The 24,315-nt window shown below is 36.1% G+C and overlaps 1 protein-coding gene across 2 annotated transcripts in view; it reads left to right on the top strand.

The window, feature by feature from the left end:
* il1rapl2 (interleukin 1 receptor accessory protein-like 2) overlaps positions 1 to 24,315 on the top strand; it is a 593,182-nt gene that overhangs the window by 334,252 nt on the left and 234,615 nt on the right. For both annotated transcript variants that reach the window (XM_068213146.2, NM_001142584.1), the window contains 1 exon segment: positions 23,193 to 23,379. In XM_068213146.2, coding sequence (XP_068069247.2) covers positions 23,193 to 23,379 — 187 coding nt within the window.

Below are 24,315 nucleotides of genomic sequence, written 5' to 3'. Positions count from 1 at the left end.
GTGTGTGAATGAGAGTGTATTGATATTTCACAGTACTGAGTTTCAGCTGGAAGGGCATCCGCTTTGTAAAAAACATGCTAGATAAGTTGGCGATTCATTCTGTTGTGGCTATTGCTAATGTACAAAGGGACTAAGCTGAAAAAAAATGAATGAATGAATGAATGATGGTTTACTTCAACCCAAAATGAAGATTCTTTCATCATCTGGTCACTTTATTAAAAACCAATAAGGATTTTGTTCATCTTCATAACCAGGGTATATACAGGAATCAGAGAGTCAAGTTTAATATCTTTTAAGACTCTTTTCCCCGCATTTTAAGACCTCATCGCCACTTTAACTCTGAACCGGTAACATTGGAAACATTTTAAATATATTGACTAAATACTGATTGTGAAAAACTAATCTGAAACTAAAACATTATTCAAATACTTTTAAAAAAAATGTTAATCCAGTAGGTGTAGAACAGCAGATATAATGGTGCTGCCTTGGTTACTACAGTAAACAAAGCAGTGTGACATCAAATATAGCAATCTTTTATCTATTTAATAAACTGCACAGCATCAGGGGTAAGTTAAATATGACAGATTTAAATTTTGGTTTAAACTCATCCCAATTTTACTCATTTATACATTTTTAGCATTCTATGTTTTGCTAAATGACATTTGGCATGCACTACTGTATTATGAACAAGTGTGAATGAACAAATTACATGTGAAGATTTGTTTAAGAATGGTTAAAGTAACAATAATAGACACACAAGCCAAAGAGCAGATGAATCATCATATTTAAAATAGAATTTGAAGTTCACATCAATCAAAATCGAACAAAAAGCAACAGACAAATGCCATAACAGACAGATAAACTATAGATTAGATAAAACTAAACACATTACAAACCTAAATATATCATTAACATATATTATTATTAACATTTAACACTAACAGAATCACAAAAATAGAACTTAGCTTATTGTCATCGGCTGGCTGGCGATCAGGATGTATGCGGAGTACACACAGATACATCCACAGACACAGATCTCCTCATCAAGTGCACACCATGGTCATAACAGCAGTTAAACAGTGACTGTGGCCATCATGCAGTTAACAGCAGCAGCACAAGATCAGAACAGCAGAGCATCAATGATCCCTGTTACATTTATCCCCAGAACGGCAATATACAAGCAGTTTGCTGGTACAAGAGATTGACCTCAAAGGATAAAAATACCAAATAAAACTTAAATAAAAGCCAACTTAAAACACCAATTTCTCAAGACTCACATATTGATCACAATTCCAAACAAATGTGTTCCCCTCATATGTGAAAAAATAAATAAATAAAAAATTGCTAGAGCCCTCATTTGTCAGTGTAATCTTGAGGATATCAAAGTGTGCTTTAACAGGGAACTGATGGGGATCAACCAACTTGCAAATAGCTCACAAATATTCATAAAGAGGTAGCTAACAAATGTTACTATGAGTTATTATATGCTCTTGTTATGTACATACACATTTTCAGTATACAGTGCACTTTGCATCAAGTGGTCCCTTTTCGTGCATTTAAAACACTTTAATAAAGATCTAGCTGATGTATATGTCTTGAATAATTTTCATTTAATTTATATAAATATAATAGTTTCATTGTGACATGTTAATTGTTTTCCAGCTTTTTGATCTAATTTTTTTTGTAAGTTATTTTTTTATCTACTTATATACTGTAGATTAAATAATTTTCTAAAATCTTTTTTATTTAATTTATGAACCCAAAGTTCTGGCATTTGAGTATGCCTGGCTCTATTCTGAATATGCTCAAAGCAGTAGTCCGTGAAAGATGAATTATGGACAAAATTTAACTCTTCTACAAAACAGTGGGTGAAAAAGGGCAGTAAACTCTTTGAATGAAGAAAGCTTTTCAATGCTATTGAAAAGTGCACTGTCATTAAATGTTTCTAAAAAAAAATGAGAGTTTTTTTCACAACCGGTTGAACAGAGTTGCTCTTTACTGAAGAGCAGTTTTATAAATTATTCATAACAAGATAGAGGAGTTGATGACGTTGTGGGTCATAACATCCAAAATGTTTCAACTGCATTCAGAGTTCATTTTGCAGGGACTTTAAACTCATGTCTATTTTGTTGAACATGCCTTTTTTGGCCATGAAGCTAAAAACTATACTTCTGTTTAATGTGGTGTGTACCTAAACAAATGGCATCATAAATATCAGTTCTTTTCCTAAAGTCAACACAAAATCAAAATTTACTCTTCTCATTTTTATATATACAATGGGGGAAATAAGAATTTGACAAGTCACCATTTTGCTGAATAACTACTAAGCGATTTCAGCTGCTGTCTGGGCTTTTACTGCCTTTCTACACCTCCCTTTCTTCATGTCTTCATTTTTTTTCCCTGTCACTTCATTTTTACTACATGTAACTTCATTTGTAAACTGATTAGATTTGTTTTCTTTTCATATATGCAATTCTTTGGCTGATCAACATCTGGTGAAAATTTCAGATCAACAGCACCTTTAGAAATATGTTTTCTGAGAAAATTTGTGACACAATTTGTAAATGAATCAAAAAATATTTCACCTTACGATCTTCAATGTACGGTGGCCAGGAAGTGCAAAACAACATTACAAATTGTAAAACACTTTTACAAAGCTCGAGACAATTTTACATTTTAAAAAACATTTTTACCCATCATCAGACACAAATACATAGGAAAAACAATTTTACCAAGGACAAAACAAATTTACATTTTAGAAAAAAAATAACAAGACGCCAAACACTTTTACAAGTCCTGAAACAAATTTACCGTTACAGATTCCTTACGGAAAGGGACTGTACCACACACCGGAAGTGAATGTGTGAACAGTTTATATAGTCTATTTAATCCGTCTAAGATGAGCTACCAGCTGTGTGTGAATGTAATCAAAGGTGAACCGGAGCAGGTGTGAGTGAGGTGCATGACAGGATTTGTAGTCCAGGTGATAATAAATGTTGTCCAGCGATCTATAAAGGTTAGATTGCTGGTGATCACTTAAAGTTGCGGTCACACTAGAGTTTGAGCTTGTGAAATTATGTCATATGGCACTGCGAAAAGGGGCAGGATTAAACAAGATGATTAGACATTTAAAAAAGCGAGCGATAGGTCCATATATTATGGCCGACAGGTCCAAATTCCTGTACAGAGAGGTCATGTTTTGATCCTCGATTGTTCTCACGCAGTCAAGAGATGCGATTTCGCAGGTCAGAGTTCACCAAGCTTTAACTTTCCAAAGCATTGATCTGCGAAACCTGACACACAACATTGAGATTCTGGTCTGATGCAGTCACGTGCATATGAATGGAAGTCTATGGGGAAAAAAGTCCTGTGTGACCGCACCTTTACACATTTTTGGGGGTAATCTCTTCATCCACCACCAGTGTGCAGCATCCACCTGAATGACGTGACAGCAGCCATATAGCGTCAGACCGCACGCAACATGCCAGCTGATTGGTGGAGAGAAGACAGAGTGATGAAGCCAATTATGATATGGGGATGTTAGTAGGCCATGATAAACAGAGGCAAGTGGACAAAAATTGTGCAGGATGCCGGGATTAAAACCCTACTTCTTGGGATTTTTAACGACCACAGAGTGTCAGGACCTTGGTTTAACGTCTCATCTGAAAAGACTAAACTCACTGAGCAGTATAGAGTCCCCATCCATATACTGGGGTGTTAGGACCCACACAGATCACAGGTTGAGCCCCCTGCTGGTCTCACTAACACCACTTCCAGCAACAACCTATAGCTTTCCCATGTGGTCTCCTATCCAGGTACTGACCCAGCTTAGCTTCAGTAGGCAACCATGTGACAGTTGCATAGAGCTAGCTGCTGTAGCTTTATAAATGTGCAGACGTTTTTTTTTAGAAAATAAATATTATAAAAACTTTCAAGCAATCAAGATGCTGAAACTGTTAAACACGTCATAGCCATCATGTGAAAAGGGTTCATCATACCTTCCCTTTAATGGCGACTTTAAAGAGCCCATATTATACATGAAATAGGGTCATATCCTGGTTGTAAGGGTCTCCAACAACAGTCTAATATGCATGCAAGGTCAAAAAACACTTTCATGGTCTTATAATCTGCATTTATTTTTACCTAATTATCCCAGCGACTCCTGTATGAATCGTCCAGTGATTCATTTGTTCCCAAACCCCTCCTTAGCGCGGAGCTAATCTGCGCTGATTGGACCGATGACAGTCTGTCGCGATTGGTCGACTGCCTTCAGTCAGAGAGGGAAATGGCCAATAGCTAATCAGCAATTTAAAAAGTAATCACAGTTCATACACGCTCGATAGTATAGACGTGGATTACCCTCCTTATTATTAGAAGGTATTAGTGTATATGATAAGAAGTGCAACAACAAACTTATCCTTCGAATTCTCCAACAAAAAAATCAAATTGCTCCAAGAGGGAAATCATATTGGTCAGCATTAATAGAGGACATTAATTGGAAAAGAACATGGCTTCTCCCATATAAATATGTAATCCCAAACAAAGCAAAGGAAATACATTTTAAAATTCTACACAAAATATACCCGGTCAATGCATTAGTCTCAAAATTTACTGATATTGCAGATACTTGTTCCTTTTGTCAGGAAAATGAGGAAACTCTGACTCACATGTTTTTTTCTTGTAAAACTTCACAAAAGTTTTGGTCTGATTTATATAATTATTTGAATAAATCCCAAGCAACAAAACAAACTTTTAAACTGAAAGAAATTATATGTTATTACTCTAATCCCGAGAACAAAAATGAAGAATATATATATAACTTCTTCATATTATATGCTAAATTCTTCATCCACAAACAAAAATTTCTGAAATCCTCTCCCTCGTTTGCCCATTTTTTAATTGAAATTGATTCCATACTTAAAGCTATTCGTCTATCTAACAACAAGAAATTCTGCAAGTTAATAGAAACTTATGAAAATGTCATGCTTCCAGTGTGTAAATAATTAATGCTTTCTGTAATTATTTCTATTTTTTATTTTTTTTATTTATCTATTTTTTATTTAATTTTGTACCTGCCCCTTCCTCATTTCGTTCTCTTTTTTTTATTCTCTTTCTATTACTCCTTTCTTTTTAGTTATTATTCTTATAACTTTGTAATTGTATATTCTTGTATTCCAGTCTTGTACAAATTACTTCCTGAGTTATATTGTAAATTTCTTCTTTTCTAAATAAAAGTTTGTTTGAAAAAAAAAAAAAAAAAAAAAAAAAAAAAAAAAAAAAAAAAAAAAAAGTATAGACGTGGATTTTAGCTGCCACACTATGGCGAGTGGATAGTGCCACGGATAACCGAACGAAGGAGACAGTCGTGTACTCGCCATACCACACACACACAAAAACACACACACACCTCCGGATGACAACGCTCCCGCACCCGCCAGGTTTTAGCCTGAGAACCCGCTCCGTTTTCTGCCCGCCGCGCCCGGTCCCGCTAGAGCGGAGAACACAACCAAAAATCACCCAGTATACAGTCCAGACAGCCAAGCTGTCGTTTGTTCGTTCGTTCGCTCTCTCTCTCTCTCTCTCATACGCGCGCGTGCGCACTAACACACACACAAGCACCACGCAGACTCTCTCTTTCTAATTCGCATAGCAATATCCGTGATATTGCTAGACAGCCCGCTCCCGTCCCAAATTAAACCCGTTACCGACCGCTCCCGCGATTTATTCGGAAATTTATTCCCGCGGCTGTCCCCGCGCCAGATTTCTGCGGCGCGGGAATAAATTTCCGAATAAATCGCGGGAGCAGAACTCTAGCACGGAGCTCCATAAACAAACAGCACGCGTCGCGTTTTTAACGTGACTTTGCACGCGATAAGATCAAATATCCAGTTAACCTGATACAGTACACGCGGTTACAAGTAACAAATCACAACTAAATACATTTGCAAGCAAGAGTAAACGAGGCAACAACTTTAACCGCACGTACTTACACTTGAGAAATGGAAGAAACCCATCCTGACGTCCATCAGTTACTCTTTACTGATCCTTCCTTTAACAAACTCAGATGAAGTATTCTTTGTAGCATGTAGCTTCCAGAAGTTTCCAACTGCTTGGTTATAATGCTGAGGTTTCATCTTTGGGTAGAGACTCAATATATCCATCTGCAGTGTGACTTCAATCGACCGGCATGTTTGTTTGTGTGCGTGTGTTTGTGGGTGTGCGTGTGTTTGTGGGTGTGTGTCTGGGTTTCTGCGTCAGAGGGCGGGGCCTCAGGTTTGAAATCTCCCGGGTTTGCGCGTGCACGTGAATAACTTGGTTTCGTTCGTACGTCATGGCGAAACACCTAATGAGTCGGTATCAAGGCGACTCGTTTGAAGCACTATGAGTCGACTCTTTTATAGATGAATCAACCGTTTTAAACACTGTATTCTTACAGATTTAAGCCTTAGCTGGATACTTCGCTTCACTTAGAGCTGTGTTACACACTACATGGAGGGGAATTTTCAAAAACCCATAATATGGGCTCTTTAACACCCTCACATATCTAGCCTTCTTAACTCCGGTTGAGAAAAAAAAAAAAAAACTCTGGCATTGTGTCTGGACATGGTATGTGTATAAACAGCAGCAGAGGACCACCAATTTACCTAACAATAGACACCTGGCGAAGTGGTGTGGGGAAGAAAATAAAACCTGATATTTATGCTGCAATCAAATCTTGCTGGCAGCATAAGGAGGTAATAAGACAACAAGGCACATCCAAATCTAATGATCACATTACATTCTGTCTACTTTAAGTTAAAATACTTTGAATAAAATATATCTGTTCTCACCAAAGCTTCCCTTCTCTTTCATTTAATTGTTATGCACGTTGAAGTATTGTGCTATTTATTTATTTAGTGATGTACTTTCATGAGGCTGTCATTGTCTGGCAGAACAGCGAGGCATCGAGTCAGCTAGATATCGGACTATTTTATTTTAGAATGCATCCTAACAGCAGGTGTAAACAGCTTTCATCAAACACACTACTTACTCTCACGATACACATGGACGGGGTTTGAAGAAGTAATTTCCTTTAATTAAATCAAGCCAATTAGGAGAATAATTAGAGACAGCTGGTTAAACTCACCCAGGCCTGATTGCCAGCCTTGTCCTTTATTCAGTGCTCTTCGTGTTTTTTTTGTTTTTTTTTACATGTCCTCTCCTAACATCTTTTCTTTGTTTAAAAAAAAAAAAAAAAAAAAAAACCTTTTAGAATGAAAGGAAAGGATACTAAGATGAAATTCGAGGACAGAGGAGCTGAAGCGAAACGTGTGTCAAATGATACAGTATATATTGCTCAATGAAATGTCACTTCAAAGCGTCATCAATTGTGCTCAAGGCATCTGCTATTATGTTGTTGGAGTTGTGGTAAGACGTACTTAATAAATCTTAAAGCAGGAAATATTTTTGTGCTTCCATTAAGTGGCTTGATAAATAGTCCATTAATGTATTTATGAATGAAATATGAAGTACAAGACATTGTGATTTTGCCTCAGAACTTCAATATCTCACTGTACAAAAATATGACAAAAAGTCATGAAAACAAATGCTTTTATGTTACTTTAAATAACATTAATCAGTTAATCAGGTTTCAAAAACATTTTTTAGACTTGCAAAGTTTAGTTTTTTACTTGAAGGTGCAGTAGGTGATCTGCCAAAATGTTAACCATTAGCATAATATCTTTGAAAACACAGTTCCTACCCTGCTGTCCAAAGCCACCCCTCCTGAAATCACAAACACCACTATAAAGATGACAGTAGACAACCCACTACATCATGTCATTTGCAGTTAAAAAGCTTCATAGTACTTTGAAATACTACAATTCCAAACGAAAACCTGTATTATATCTGGCACGTTTTCAGTTATGTACAAGCAAAACTTGTCATAATATGCAAAATTTCATGCATGCAAGGATTGTTGGTCTCAATCTCTCACTTTGTCCTAAAGCAACTACTGTTGCTTGCTAGTTGTCGGCTGGCAGCGTGCAGGACTTACACTTATTACTAAGTTATACTTAAATGCTATTTCAGAATGAATATATAATATTAAACAATATAGGGGCGTGTTAATGCCGAGTTCAGACTGCATGATTTTCAAAATAGTCATGTCACAGATGTTTTCACACTGCATGACTATCTGGGCTAGCATTTTGTCGCTGCTTTGTTTACACTGCAAGATGGATCGGCAACAGGGGCTTTCACACTGCATGACTTTAAAATTGTAAGAATCGCCGACAACTTCGTCCAATCTACGTCTCACAGCCAAAAACACGCAATATATCTTTTGTTATTAACTACATAACAAGAAAACAGCATTTAATGGGGTAGAACATTTACATATTTGCTCACCTTGGTTTGAATGGAATTAGCAATTTCTCCTCAACTTTTTTTTTTTTTACTTTCTGAATGAAACGTCAAACAGATATGGATGCTCCTGTCAAACCTCCACTAGTTTTTTCTCCATTTCTTGGTTCCAAATAAATCGAAAATGAGCGATTTTAACTTCTCCCCCAGTCTTCCGCTGGCCTGCAGGTACACACAAACAAGTTAATGCTGCTCTCTCATTGGCTGTAGGCCATCGCTGATGTTATTTTCAGTCAAAACTCATTTCACACGGCATGATTTGAATCGCCGACAGCTCCAGATACTTAGCATGCCAAATATCTCATAAGCATCGGCGATTCTCTCAGATCGCGTCTTTGCTCAAGTTTCTTCCATAAGTCCAACGACATGGGGTTCAGGTAAATTGAGTAAGCTAAAAAATGTCTATAGTGTATGTGTGTGAATGTGAGAGTGATGAGTGTTTTCCAGTGGTGGGTTGCAGCTGGAAGGGCATCCCCTGCGTAAAACATGTGTTGGATAAGTCGGGGGTTCATTCTGCTGTGGTGACCCCAGATTAATAAAGGGACTAAGCTGAAAAGAAAATTAATGATTTGAAAAAGTTTTGATTCAGCTTTTAATTTTGCCTCTGTCTCTCTTGTGTGCATGTGAACGGCAGATCTGTCTGCGTGAAGAGGGATGCACAGATATACAAATCTACATTTGTTGACAACGTTTGAGCTACTTATCAGAATCATGAGAATTATCGACTCAACAAATTTTAATTGGATGAACATTTTTTAGTCCTATGCCTTACCAAGAATATAAAAAAACAGATATAAATGCATATTCATCCTTTACTTCAATCATCACTATTGTAATGTAAAGAGACTTTCAACCAGCACAACAAAAAATCTTTCTGAAAACAATCACCTGCACCTTTAATAATCAGTTTGACTGACGTGAGTTCAGATCACTTAATAAGTTTCTTTGATTCAACTAGAAATATTTAGGTAGCAAGATTTTTGACAAGTGCTGCATTAAAGGAATAGTTTAAAGAAAATCTCTCATCGTTTACTCATTCTTCACTTGTTCCAATCTTAAGTTTCTTTATTGTGGTAAACATAATATTATTTATTGTATTAAATTATTTATTTATGGTATTTTGAAAAGCAGCAGCCATTGACTCCTATAGTAAGGTTGCATTGTATTAAAATTATATCTTGTTTTGTTTTCAAAAGAAGAAGTTTCAAACCACTTAGGTGTAATTGAAGAAAATGTAAGGACATGTTTTGACAAAACAAAGACAAATGTTTTGGTTGAAATATCAATTTAATGAATATATTTGCTAGAATCTAAAATAAACAAAAATATAGTCGGTAGTTCATTCTGCTGTGGTGACCCTTGATAAATAGGGGACTAATCCAAAGGAAAATTAATGAATGACTACAAAAATATAGTCACAAGCAGCAATTATTGGGATTTAAGCATTTTAAGACTATTGCCATTTCTATGGACTAGAAGAGGTTGCACAACAGATGCGCAATTCCACGATGCACCACTCCACGCTTCGTCATGCATTTCAGAATTCTAAACATAGATTTCTATTAGAGTACGAACACCCGCTCCGCAAGTCACTGACTGTCTGCGGCACCCAGCTATGACATAGGACACCTCACATTTCTGTTGCGTCACAGAGCGCCTTCTGAACAGTTTCATATTAAATAGCATCCAAATGTGCACGTTCGGTGTGCGCTACTTCCAACTGTCATGTGCATGTCGTGGCCCATTCAGTTTGTGACCCCCTTTAGGGTTCCTAGCGACTCAGGACACCATATTCCTGCTGCGTCACAGAGCTCCATCTGAATAATTTCATATTAAATAGCATTCAAATGTGCACGTCCGGTGTGCGCTACTTCTAACTGTCATGTGCGAGTCACGGCCCATTCAGTGTGTGACTCCCTTTAGGGTTCCTAGGGAAGTAAAAGGGTTAAATATAATATATTAAAACACATCAAGGGCTTGATTCACAATGCTTCAGAATTATTTGAAAAAAAGCACAGCATAATGCACAAGGGTATCTGAACACAGCCACTAGGTGGCAACTCTTGCGATATGCATGGTGATGAGTCAGAAGCCATACGCTTATTTCACGTGGCTGTCATTCTAAAGAACCAAAGCGAGGCCATGGTGGGAAGAAACCCGGAAGTATAGGACCAGCACTGTAAACATTGCAGTAACATGCTTTGGACTATAAACCTCCAGCTGTTGCAGAGATTTCAAAATGCAGAAATGTTGTAAACATCATTTTAATATCATATATACCATAGTATTCACCAGTGCTTCTCAGTTTTCTGGACTTCACCCAGTGCAAACACAGATCAGTCGAGTCATCAAGCAGATTGCTCATCTGTGTTTGTACTCGGTAAACAGCGGAGGGTGAACTGATGACCTTCTCAGCCAATCACAGTCATTTCTATTGAGCACGTGAACACAATGGCCAATCACAGTAATTTCTGTTGAGCACGTGAACACAATAGCCAATCAGCCCTGTTCTAAGAAAGCCATCAACAGTGCCTTAAATGTTAGCGGGAAATTGACGGTCTTGCTTTTAATTCAGTATCGTGACAAGTCTAATATAGTGAAAGAATCAGTTCATTAACTCAAGTGTGATTAATGGCATTTAAAACGCATGTTTGGGAAAGAAAACGTTAACTAGTGCCATTTCCCTTAACTTAGCTGAAAACAAGGTCTGATGTCCCTTTTTATTTTTACCATTTATTTAGAACGGACCTTCGGGTCACTTGGAATGCGGTGAAATTATAAATTTGTGTCACTTTCTCCTCACTGATAGGATATACAGCCAGGTGCACAACGTTCCTATGTAACTTCCAAGAAACTTCCAGGTTTCTACCCACCGCAGCATCAATTTCACTTTTACAAATAGTGGCCGCGTGAAATCATCTATTGGATTCATCTGCAAGCTTTAATTGAGGTACAGATGACAAAGATCAATAACAGAAGGCCAATCGAAAATCAGGTGGATAAATAGACAGAGTTCATAGCAGGCAGAGAACAATAATAGTCGATATAACAGGCTAAAGGGTCAAGAAAGAGGTAAGGCAAAAGCACAATGAAAGACCGCTCGGTAATGACTGCTGGGCAATTAAGACTTCACATTAAGCTGGTGAAGGAGTGAGGCCTATATGCGGTAATGCTGATGAGAAACACCTGTTACTGCAATCAGTCCCAGGCAGAAAAGCTTATGGGAAATTTAGTTTATAACATGGCGGTTGTGGTTCACAAGAGAAGCGCTCGAAGCTTCAAATACAACACATACATAAGCATAAGAAAGATAAATGCGTTCTGTGTGAACTGCCCCTAATTCTGTTTACACATGTACGTGCCCTGCTGAAAAATCCAGCTTAAACCAGCCAAGGCTGGTTGGCTGGTTTTCGCTGGTCGACCAGGCTGGTTTTAGAGGGGTTTTGGCCATTTCCAGACTGGTTTCCAGCCATTTCCAGCCTGGTCTTAGCTGGTCAGGCTGGAAAATGACCAGCTAAATCCAGCTAAAACCAGCTTGACCAGCCTGGTTTAAGCTGGAAATAGCTGGTTTTGGCTGGGCTCCCAGCCTGGCTAGGCTGATCAAGCTGGTTTTAGCTGGTCATCTTCCAGCCTGACCAGCTAAAACCAGGCTGGAAATGGCTGGAAACCAGCCTGGAAATGGCCAAAACCCCTCTAAAACCAGCCTGGTCGACCAGCTAAAACCAGCCTAGGCTGATTTAAGATGTTTTTTTTTTTCAGTAGGGCGCAAATTTAATTCATATATACATTTAAAAATGTAAGTTACAATGATAAGTAACATAAAAATAAAGATGAATTACGTTTGTGGCACAGTGGTTAGCACTTTCGCCTCACAGCAAGAAGGTCGCTGGTTCCAGTTCTGGCTGGGCCAGTTGGCATTTCTATGTGGAGTTTCCTCTGAGTGCTCCAGTTTCCACCACAATCCAAAGACATGCACTATAGGTGAATTGAATAAACTAAATTGGTTATAGAATATGAGTGTGTGATTGAATGTGTAAGGGTGCTTCCCAGTACTGGGTTGCAGTTCTAAGGGCATCTGCTGCGTAAAACATATGCCGAAACAGTTGGCAGTTCATTCCACTGTGGTGACCTAGAGACTAAGCCATAGGAAAGTGAGACAATGAGTGAGTGTGAGAGACATGAATCGAGTTGAATTGAATTGAGTTGAATTACAAATAAGTGGTTTGATCAATAAAGCTGGTGAAACTTTAAATTCTCATTATTCGTTGACATCACTGACATTTATTTCACTAAAACACACATCACACAAAAACATAAGCTTTACCCCTGGACATGTAAACCCTATGAAATGACAGGCAAGTTCATCAGGATTGACATAAATGATCCTAAAAAGGGAAAGGAATGACCAGCATAATTGAGCTATTTAAGATAAGAGGGGTACGAGTGTCTTAAATGTCACTCTTTCATTTATTCACTTAAGTGACGCATATGGTACTTTTAGCCCTTATGTCTCTTGTTCATTTGCCCACAGGGACAGTGGAGGAAAATTACTTGCATAGCTAAAAGTGACACATTTATATCAAAGTACTTTAATGAAGTGATTAGTTAATTAAGCCAGTGAACTCTTGTATATTCTTAGATCCACTCATAAAGTGATGGATTGACAGAATGACAGATTGGTGTTAATACCCATTAATAAAGTGCATAGAAACCTACATCTCTTTCTAGATGTCTATGGGAAACTGGCAGAAACATCATGTCATGTTTCTAAAATCAAGCAGCTTAAATGTTTATTCATTCTTTTTCCTTTGGCTTAGTCCCTTTATTCATCAGGGGTCGCCACAGGGAAATGAATCGCCAACTATTCCAGCATATGTTTTACACAGCGGATGACCTTTCAGCTGCAACCCAGTACTGGGAAATACCCATACACACTCACATTCACACACACACTTTGGCCAATTTACTTTATTCAATTCACCAATAGCACAGGTCTTTGGACTGTGGTGGAAACCCACGCAAACATGAGGAGAGCATGCAAACTCCACACAGAAATGGGTCCAGCCACGTATTCCATTTTTGGACACCAGGTGATGAAGTGTAATTTTGTCCATTCTTCCTGCAAACAAGCCTTAAGGTGGACAACAGCATAGGGTTTTCATTTTTGAATATTACACTTCAAAATGCACCACACATTCTCCATTGGAGACAGGTTGGGACTGCAGGCAGGCCAGTCAAATACCTGGACTTTTTAAATTAAAAAATAATAATCTTGGTAGATTCGTTGCAGCAATACGTCAGACATCAGCCATTTTGAATGTTACCAACATAATTTAAGAACCAATTAATGTATCACTAGGTAACTCAGACACTACCGACAACCTCTGTTCTTTTTTGACATACTGTTGATTACTTATCTCCATATGGACGATTTTTTGGGCATGACCAGTTTACTCAGCAGCTTACCTTGTATGGCATTGGAATTAGTGTGTGGACTGGCATTTGAGTCTGATGAAGAAAAGTTTCAGTAACCAGGTAAAACCAACCTAGGTAAAACCAGCTAAAGCAAGTTACAGCAGGTTACACTTCCAAATGCACCACACATTCTCTGTTGGAGACAGGTTGGGACTTCAGGCAGGCCAGTCAAATACCTGCATCCTTTAAATGTAAAATTGAATCTTGCTAGATTTGTTGCAGCATTATATCAGGCATCAACCATTGTGAATGTTATTAAAATAATTTAAGAACCCATTAATATATCACTAAAAAACGTAGTATGTATCTTCACCACCATGTGCAGGAGGCATTCTAAAAGTTTAATGGACATCCTACCTTATGGTAAAAAATTGTAAAAAAAAAAAAATGCTAACAGTTTTTAGAAAATATTTTTGGACAATGATGGGAACCATACCACATTAATCTGTATCTGAGGCTGGATCTCTGCAAAAGTCTTGTTAAATAATAAAGCAAACAAGTCCATAATAAAGCATTACAAACTGTGGCTATCAGAATTTGACTCCTCTAATTAAACTTGATCAATTTATAAGCTAACCTTAAACAAGCCTATCAACACTCATACTAATAATTGTACATGGCAAAAAAAATATTTATATATAAAAAAAATAACCTAATAAAACATGGATGGATATTAATGTTGATGAATAGTAGCTTTTGCTCTCTGTAGTTTACCACGGCTAAAAACATTCTTCAAAATATATTATACATTTGTTTTTAATAGTGATTATTAAATTACAAACAAAGGAGTATTACAAAATTGACAAGGACTCAACAGTTAGAATTGATCTAGAATTGAACTAGAAAAGTTCTCTCTAGGAGCTTCATTAATGACAGAAACAAGTGAAAATGGCAACTTTGCAGTTCGTTAAGATGACCCAGTTGTCTATTCGGCAAAGCCTTATTGGGAATATGTGCCCATGGCTACAATTTTGAGAACTGTGAAATATGTACACCGGGCTAAGTCTGACTGGCTGCATTCTGTGTGTAAAACTGATGCTGCGGTGAGATATGACACCACCGACAACTTCTGTTCCTTTTTGCCATACTGTTGACCACTTACAGACGACTTTTTTGGGCATGATCAGTTTACTCAGTAGCTTACCTCGTATGCCATCAGAATTAGTCCATGGACTGGCATTTGAGTCTGATAAAGGAACGTTCCAGAAACCAAGTAAAACAAGCTATGTAAAACCAGCTAAAGCAAGTTACAGCATGTTGCACTTTAAAATGCACCACACATTCTCTATTGAAGACAGGTTGGGACTGCAGGCAGGCCAGTCAAATATCTGTATCCTTTAAATGTAATAATTGATCATGTTAGATTCATTGCAGCATTACCTGAGGCATCTGCTATTTTGAACGTTACCAAAATAACATAATCTTGGATAATGGTGAGAACCACACCATATGGTTCTATATCTGAGGCTGCCTGTGTTTTTTCTCTGTTAGTGGCAGGGAGTCGGTATTAAAATGAATTTACTACCATGTCTGTCTTAGCTGTTATCTTTAAGGCAGTGAGGGTTGCAGTAATACAGGTGTAATGCAGAGGAAATACACAGCAGGCAGAACAGCATGTTGGCTTTCTCAGTCAACAATCAATACGGTCTCATTCAATACAGTTTAAACCATTACTCTGCTGCAGTTAATAAAAACTCCACAACACAATAAGGCAATCATTGTTAATAAACACAATCATGAGGCGCATACACTGGGAGATCTCCATAATATACTCACGCAAAACCAGGTAACCTAGAAAATCTTGCCCTTTGTGTGAGAGAAATACATTTTATAAGATTGAATAGGCATACATTCTCTTTAATTTGTGCAACAAATAACAAAGCAGCTTCATCTTGCTCTAACAGGGGTGTTTTAGTGCTTTAAATTTATAGAATGAGACACAGTTTGAAATGTCATGCCATGTGGTTCATGAAATGACTTGCTGTAAATTGTGTGAAGTGCTTATTAACTGTTTCGTCTAGCTCATTTAAAGAGTCATTTAATACTTTTAGTGCACAGTGCACATATTTGTTTCTTCAGTAATTGTTCAGAATAAAATTAAGAGTTAAAACTGGTGTTTTTCCCACAATAGATAAAAAGGGCCCTTTCCACAACAACAATCTAAACCAAAAGACGACAATATGTTTTCAAGTGAGATTTAAGAACATCAACTGAACAGTTTTGTTAGTTCATATAAATCAGATCTGTAATATATTCTGTCAAAAATTACTGAGTACAATATTTAACCGGAAGCCAATTAAGTTTTTTTTTTTTTTTTTTTTTTTTTTTCAGAACTGGAATAATATAATTCTATGCAATATTAAGGAGATTCATGAGTGCACTTTTTTTTAACAATAATAAGCAGTTTTCCATGTTTTGTGATTCATGTTTATATTATTATATATTTTTCTAATTTATTTATGCTTTTGAATTGCATTGTGAGATCTTGATCTTTCTTCCAACAACTTTTAACCTTGAAAAGCTTGAAAAAATTAATTATTAACATTTTTTTTTTAAGTGATACATTGTCAGGGTTGCTGTTATTTTACAGTTCAAAAACCTTGTAGTAAACTGAAAGCTCTTTTTCTGTTATTTTACAGACTTATTTCTCTCTATATTATTTTTTATCATCAATCACCAAAAGGCAAACACAAAACAGTTAATTTACTTTTTTTTCTCAAGATCTCAAGATCAGTGTCAGGCAAAAGATTATTCATTTTTGTATTTGTATTTTTGTATTCATTTTAAGTCTAAACAATATCAATATCAAAAATCAAACCCATATTTCTTATTTGGGATCACATTTGTTGGTAAAGGATACCCATTTTACCTTTTTTACAAGATGTCAGATTAACAGCAGTCAGTGATAGAAACAGACATGAATGAAGCTGAAATAAGATCACTAGTCAAAAATACCAAGTGAGTTTATTTAACGTATTTGCGGTGGAGTTTATTAAAGCTTTTCTGAAATGATGATTCTCAAGTACACACTCACACACACACACACACACACACACACACACATATGCGTGTTCACTGACTCCATGTGGTGATTATAGTGAGTAAGGATAGCATAGCAATTTTACTCTCTTTGTTACAAACATGCACTGTTTAAAAACTTATCAAATTAATTACTGAGGTGCAGCTGATCACAGAGAGTTGTTACATATGTTTTAATATCAGTTTCTTTGAAAAAAAAATTTCTGTAGACGTGTATACATGTAATTATAGAAACATGGCACCTGTCAATCAATTCGGTGGGCGGGGAAAATGCACTCCTACTTCACGTTGCGATGGGCTTTAAAAATGACTCGGATTTGGATCCTATTCTAACGTCAACAAATTTTTAAAAAGGGACTTGTTGGGTTTATATCACTCCAATATGACTGTGGGCACTAAATATACACAGTTCTGTCCTGACAACATATAAAACTTGATTTTCATCATAGGTGCCCTTTAAAAGATCTTTTTTGTCACCATCAACCTAATTTGGCCTAAAAATTATAACATAAAATTGAATCATGTTCAGCACAATATTTTTTTCAATCAGTACTTCACCTCCTCAAGACACAATAACAAAGATGAATGAGACGCTGTAATGCTACTCTGCACAAAAATATCTATTATTAACAGTTTCTGTATTTTTGGATCCACAAGTGTTTTCGGTTTATTTACGGTTCTAAAGTGCATTTTAGGATGTTGATCTCTGCTCGTTCAAATTTTGATGTTGAAAATTCAACTGTACAGGTAACAAAGAGGTTTTTATTGAACATTTAGTAGCTTGAAATAATATAATGTATATGAAATAATATAAAGAGAAATAAGTCATACAGAATTCATCACACACACACAGCCCACACAGAATATTCATATATTATGTTTTTAGTTATGATACTCTAAAATCATTCCACATTTTTTTACAGAATTCTTTGCAGAAATAGCAAAAAATGTCAGCAGATTTTGTCTGGTTCTAGTCATAAGTAATAAAATAAATAAGTAATAAAATAACTGAAAAAGTACTGGCTGTTTATTACAAGGTTTTTGTGTCGTAATATACAACACCAACCCAGACAATGGCTTCTTTTTTAACAATCTTGGTTTAAAGTTTGAAGCACATGGTGCAAAAGCATTAAGGGCATGTTCAAATCCACCTTTGCTATTTTAAGGATGGAAAAAAATGGTTTGCGCCCTGCCGCATGGTCGAACGAATATTTTCATTGAAAACAATATTTTTTGTAACATTTTAATTCTTAATTTTGTTTCCTATTTGTGTATTGCTATACATCTTGTGTGTATTAAGCAATGTGTAAGTGTTTGGACCTGAATAGATGCATAACTAACGCACTCTGCACTGGACTTTAGACATAGTCTAAAATTGTTGGTCAATGGCGCAGTCTATTTCAGTTATTCAAAATCGCAATGTGCCAACAATGTGCCTTAAAACCTTATTTTCAGACCGGAACAACCAATGATTCCACAAAGCAGCACAAATGGATTTGCTATGTAAACAATGTGATGCAAAACGGGAAAATTACTGTTGTGCTGGTCTGAAAATAGTAAGAAATCACACCAAACACGTCTTGCACCTTATTGCGCCATGTGTATGATAGGGCCCAATATATATGTAAAATGTTAATAAAAGTCACTTTCAATGATTAAAATTTGTCAAAAGAAAGATAAGGATCCCATAATGCAATTCAAAAGATTAAATAAACATGAAAAAAATAGCTAATTACCGGATACATTTTACAGTGTATATCTATACAATATATATCTAAATATAGCAAATAAATATGAATATCATTAACAAAAATATTAGAAATACCATGCGATTTACAAAACGACAAATGTGTGGAGAGCGCAATAGATTGAAGGAACTATGACGTCACCTTGTAGGCTAATCGGCTGCTAGATAAAACTGGTTCCCTCGATAAAATCCCCATAGGATTTTCCCATAGGCTTTTCGAAGATTGCAAATAACAAGCTGTGTATTCAAACATTGTTCATTACACTTACACGGTTTATCCAACCGGATAACTCTCACACAAAAATACAACTTTCAGCACTTTTGGATCTTGAATGCAAACATTGTGACGTCAGCACTGCCCTGGTACAGACAACTTTTCAAGCTTATTTTTAGATACGGTCCATGACACAGGTTTAATCTCTCGGTTTATTATATTATAATCCACGCTATACAGTGGTCGCGTTAGACTTTCTCATTGTCTGTCATTTTGATGGAGAGGGTTGTAAAAATTCCGTCATAACCTAAATAAATTAAATAATTGATTGTTATTTAATTTGCAGACTTTCTAATCGCTTGTTTCATTCATATTTTAATAATGAACTTGCACGACGAGCATATAGGCTAAATTGTTCATTTATTTATTTGACAAATTAACAAAAACTCTTATCTGCCTTAACTCGTATCTTCTTCCTGCATCGACCTGAACCGGGTGCTTGCCTGTGCGTAATCAAACGCATCAAAGGAGACTGATGCAGAGGCAATTGTCATTAAATTCTGTTTAAATTAAAGTCTTTGCCTCGGAAAGTCGACTTCTCGTGACCAAAAACCAACATAAGCACCACTCCAGCCAGCGTTTTGTAGTTAAGACACATTTCTCCTAAGGCTGTGATCAGAACAAAGTTTGGTGGATTCTCTGAATATGGTATTTCCCGATCCTGCAAGCACTCGTTTCACCGGGAAAAACTACTACAGCGTTGCAATGTTTTATGTCGTAGAGTAAAACATGAAAGTATCTTGAGTTTGTGTAAGCCACGAAGCTTATTTAAGCGATTTGACTGAAATCCTATTGAAAAAAAAAATAAAATAAAAAACATCGGCTTTGGAATGAGGGAACCATAACTGCTAAAATGCTAACTCGCTTCCAGGTTTTTGCTTACAAATTGACATCATTGTTCCTCCACTCTATTCCAAAACACGGTGAAAATTTCAGCAAATGATTTTAAATGACCATATAAATAACGTGGATATTTTTTTTGTAATTCTTACATAATGATTTTTAGCAAATGACTGGGATTCTTGTTAATGATATGCAGAGTGGCATCTTTCACAGACACAACTGGACCAGTGTAGCCTCATTACTGCTCGCCTAATGTCCTAATTAACAGCATAACGGGAGGGCAGATGGCACTTCATCAATCGCTGCTGGATTGTGTTAAGTTGTACTTAGGAAGTATCTTTCCCTCGTCCTCAGGCCGCGATAACGGCTAAATCTCTCCTCATGAGCTCTAACGCATTCTGAAAGGCAGCACAATCTGGTTAAGGTCAGCAGGTTTAAGGTTTGAAAGATCTTATTTCCATTGTCCACTCTCAATGTCGTTTGGGACAGAAGCAGATCTTTTCACCTCTGACTTTCTAATAACGCCATCACAAAAACATAAGATGCATTATTACTGATAAGTCTGCACGCATTCGTTTCAGTATTGCTGGTAATAGTCGTAACATCTCCACCCGCACATCATGCTGACATATGCACTGGCCCAGAAATAATGCTATTTGTGTCGACTTTCAAAACGCTTTATTTTCATGCTACCGAGATAAATAAATTGTGCATATGTGGAATAGCCCTCGCTCGTGGTGTCAACGCTATTCGAGGAACTTCCTCTGCCAAAAAAAAAAAGCCTGTCATCTAGGGAAGATCGTTTTACATAGTTGAATGATATGCATATATAAATGTTTAATGAGACATTTCCTGTGTGTGGGAGATGCAGTTTGTTTCATCTCAGCGTGGCATTCTCTCGACGAACACGTCTTTGGTGTATATTTGCATGCAGATGTATTCTCATATTTCACATCCACTGAATTTTCATCATTAATTGATTCCCTTTGAACATCATGACACGAGTTATCAGATTCTTTCATAACCGAGTTGCATGACACAACTCTCAATTAATCCAGCTGAGTGTTGTTACGGGATGAAGCAGAAAGACAAGTCTGGAGCAGCAGGGGTTGTTAATAATTATTAAACCGTTCGTTTTAAATGAACTTGTAATTGTTTTGCTTTGGCACATGTGGATAAGCCATGTGCTTCCTGATATTGCACAGACAAAAAAAGGCAGATGTAGGAAAATGTTAGAGATTTGTCAATAGTTGGCATGTAAATTCAGAATTTTAATTTGTGCGCAAAAATACTGCACGTCACCATGATGAGATCTAAATCAAAACAATGATATCTAAATCTGATCCTCTAGCTACACTCACTGGACACTTTATTAGGTACACCTTACTAGTACCGGGTTGGACCCCCTTTTGCCTTCAGAACTACCTTAATTCTTTGTGGCATAGATTCAGCAAGGTATATTCCTATGAGATTTTGGTCCATACTGACATGATAGCATCAAACAGTTGCAGTCAGCTGCACATCCATAATGCAAATCTCCCATTCCAACACATCCCAAGGGTGCTCTATTGGATTGAGAGCTGGTGACTGTGGAGGCCACTTAAGTACAGTGAACTCATTGTCCTGTTCAGGAAACCAGTATGAGATGATTCACGCTTTATGACATGGCACGTTATCCTGCTGGAAGTAGCCATCAGAAGATGGGTACACTTTGGTCATAAAAGGGATAGACATGGTCAGCATTCTTAGCTGACAGGAGTGGCACCCGGTGTGGTCTTCTGCTGCTGTAGCCCATCCACCTCAAAATTCGACATGTTGTGTGTTTAGAGATGCTCTTCTGCATACCAAGGTTGTATTGATTGTTTGTTTGAGTTACTGTTGCCTTTCTATCAGCTTTAACCAGTCTGGCTATTCTCCTCTGACCTCTGGCATCAACAAGGCATTTGCGTCCACAGAGCTGCCACTCACTGGATATTTTACCTTTTTCGGACCATTCTCTGTAAACCATAGAGTTGGTTGTGCATGAAAAAATTTAGTCAGATAGACTAAAAAGATAGAAGTTTGCTCTTTGTTCAAACTACTTATTTAAAATGAGCGGAAACAACACAATTCTTGTTTTTTGGGAGAACAACTTAATTGTTTTATGCTCTATCTATTTCAATTTGTAAAAACTAATAAGTGAATACAATTTTTTATTAATTGTGTGGAACCCAGCATTTTCAGTGTAAGTATACTAATGTCAGACTTAACATCATGTTTTATGTTTTATGGAGGTAATTGTTTTGCTTATTAGAGGCAAACATCCAAGCACATACCATCAAACTGCAGTTACTACTTTAGAATGTGATGTCTACTTCCTAAGAACTAATGTTTTATACCACATTTATAGTCAACTTCATTCTGATTCTCAATGTTTTATAAACATTTGTCAGCAATTATTGGTGTCATTATAATGTCATTGAATTGATTCTCTTGTCACCTCTGTAAAAAAAAACAAAAAACTGTGAAGTATGCATTAATATGTCAGGTGGTCCCATGATAAAAAAGTCAACTTTATATATTTAATAGTCATATTATCCTCTTATTAAAGACAAAAACTATTTAAATATGAAAGTCTTATGGACATCACAAGTGAAAAATATAAATAAATCAATTACGAATTAAGACTACCACACAAATATGCTTATTTATTCGTTCATACAAGTAGGTGTTTACTTTTCTACTTAGAACACTGGCATTTTATTATTTAACACTATCATGCAGACTATTTAATTGTAATTGTTCCTTTGGCAGTAATCTTTAAAACAGCAGTTTAACAATTGTTACATTACTATTTCTATTTTAAGCAGTGCTGGTGCATGCGACTAAATAACTATGAGCACGCACATTTTAAGGAGCTTTCAACAGATACATTAACATATGTGAATATTGATGTGTATATACTGGTATTTAATACTTACAATGAACAAAGAAGTGGTCTGCATCCTGTAACACTCTAATCCGATGCCATTGACATTGTGAAACTGACAGAACTCTAATCCAATGGCATTCTATGGAAAGTAATTGGCAGTGAACCAAACTGTAAGTTGATTTGATGTACTACATGTGACTACATGTGAAATTATAAATACCTCTTAATTGCTTACGCACCACCGCAGATGTTATACAGGGATCATTCTGTGCTGTTGGTGGGGGCAAGCATAATTTTGAGTGGCACAGACCACCCTGTGCTACCTCTGGTTGTTATGGAAAACAATCCAATGCAAAGTAAGGCATCATCAATGTGAAGAAAATTCAACTGGAGACATTTTGGCAGCTCAGGTCCTCAAGAAAGGATTTGGTAGTCTGAAACATGCGGTATTTTAAACAGCAAAATGATCTCTAATATGTCAAAATGATGTGTGTTCACAGAAACTCAACATACTGTATGAAGGTGTCCATGTCGCTGACAGTCGAGGAGAGTGAAGAGGGACTTTGCTTTAGCAGCCGAATACGTTACCAGGAGAGAGCCGAGATCACCAAGAGCAAAATGATCTCCTGTCCTGACATTGATGACTACCTGGCGCCCTACAAGCAGCCGATCATGACCTGGTACAAGGTACAGAATTGTTATCCTCACAGCATGAGGTGTCTATGAATTTTACATCTAGAACTTACTGAATTTTTTTTTTTCTCGCTCTACTCTTAAATGCAGAGTCTCTACTAGTTTATAACCGTCAATTACTTTTGAACAGTGTATATATATATATATATATATATATATATATATATATATATATATATATATATATATATATATATATATATATATATATATATTTATATGTATATATATATATATATATACATAAATATATATATATATATATATATATATATATATATATATATATATATATATATATATATATATATATATATATATCACTTGAATAAAAGTATTATATTTATATATATATTTATTTTTTATATATATATATATATATATATATATATATATATATATATTTTATTTTTTATTTTTATATATATATATATATATATATATATATATATATATATATATATATATATATATATATATATATATATATATATATATATATATATATATATATATATATATATTAAAGTTAAAATAAAACTACACAAAATAAAAACACTCTAATTAAGTACAAATCCTGGCTCCATGAAAGTCCTTGAGGGGAAGGGGGGAATTCCTTAGGCAATCGATATCTATAAGGGGCACTGCAAAAAACTTTTCAACTGTCACCTTAACCTAAGGCTGCGTTCGAAATCGACTACTACTCAAGGCTACTACTAAGGTATTTGAATTTACTACATGACCATTGGAAAATGTTGTTTTATATAGTATGAATGTAAGTAGTATCAATGGAATTTGGACATACTAGGTTGGAATAACTAGCCAATTCCATGCGTATTCAATAAAAAAGGACAGGAGAGGGTTTTCTTCAATGTCAAAAATATTAGTAATTTATTAGATACAAATGAATAATTCAAGGACAGGGCTCTG

The sequence above is a fragment of the Danio rerio genome, chromosome 14 (genome assembly GCF_049306965.1).
Source record: "Danio rerio strain Tuebingen ecotype United States chromosome 14, GRCz12tu, whole genome shotgun sequence".
Lineage (NCBI taxonomy): Eukaryota > Metazoa > Chordata > Actinopteri > Cypriniformes > Danionidae > Danio > Danio rerio.
The sequence above is the reverse complement of the archived record's forward strand: the minus strand, read 5'-3'. Positions and strand labels throughout refer to the sequence as shown.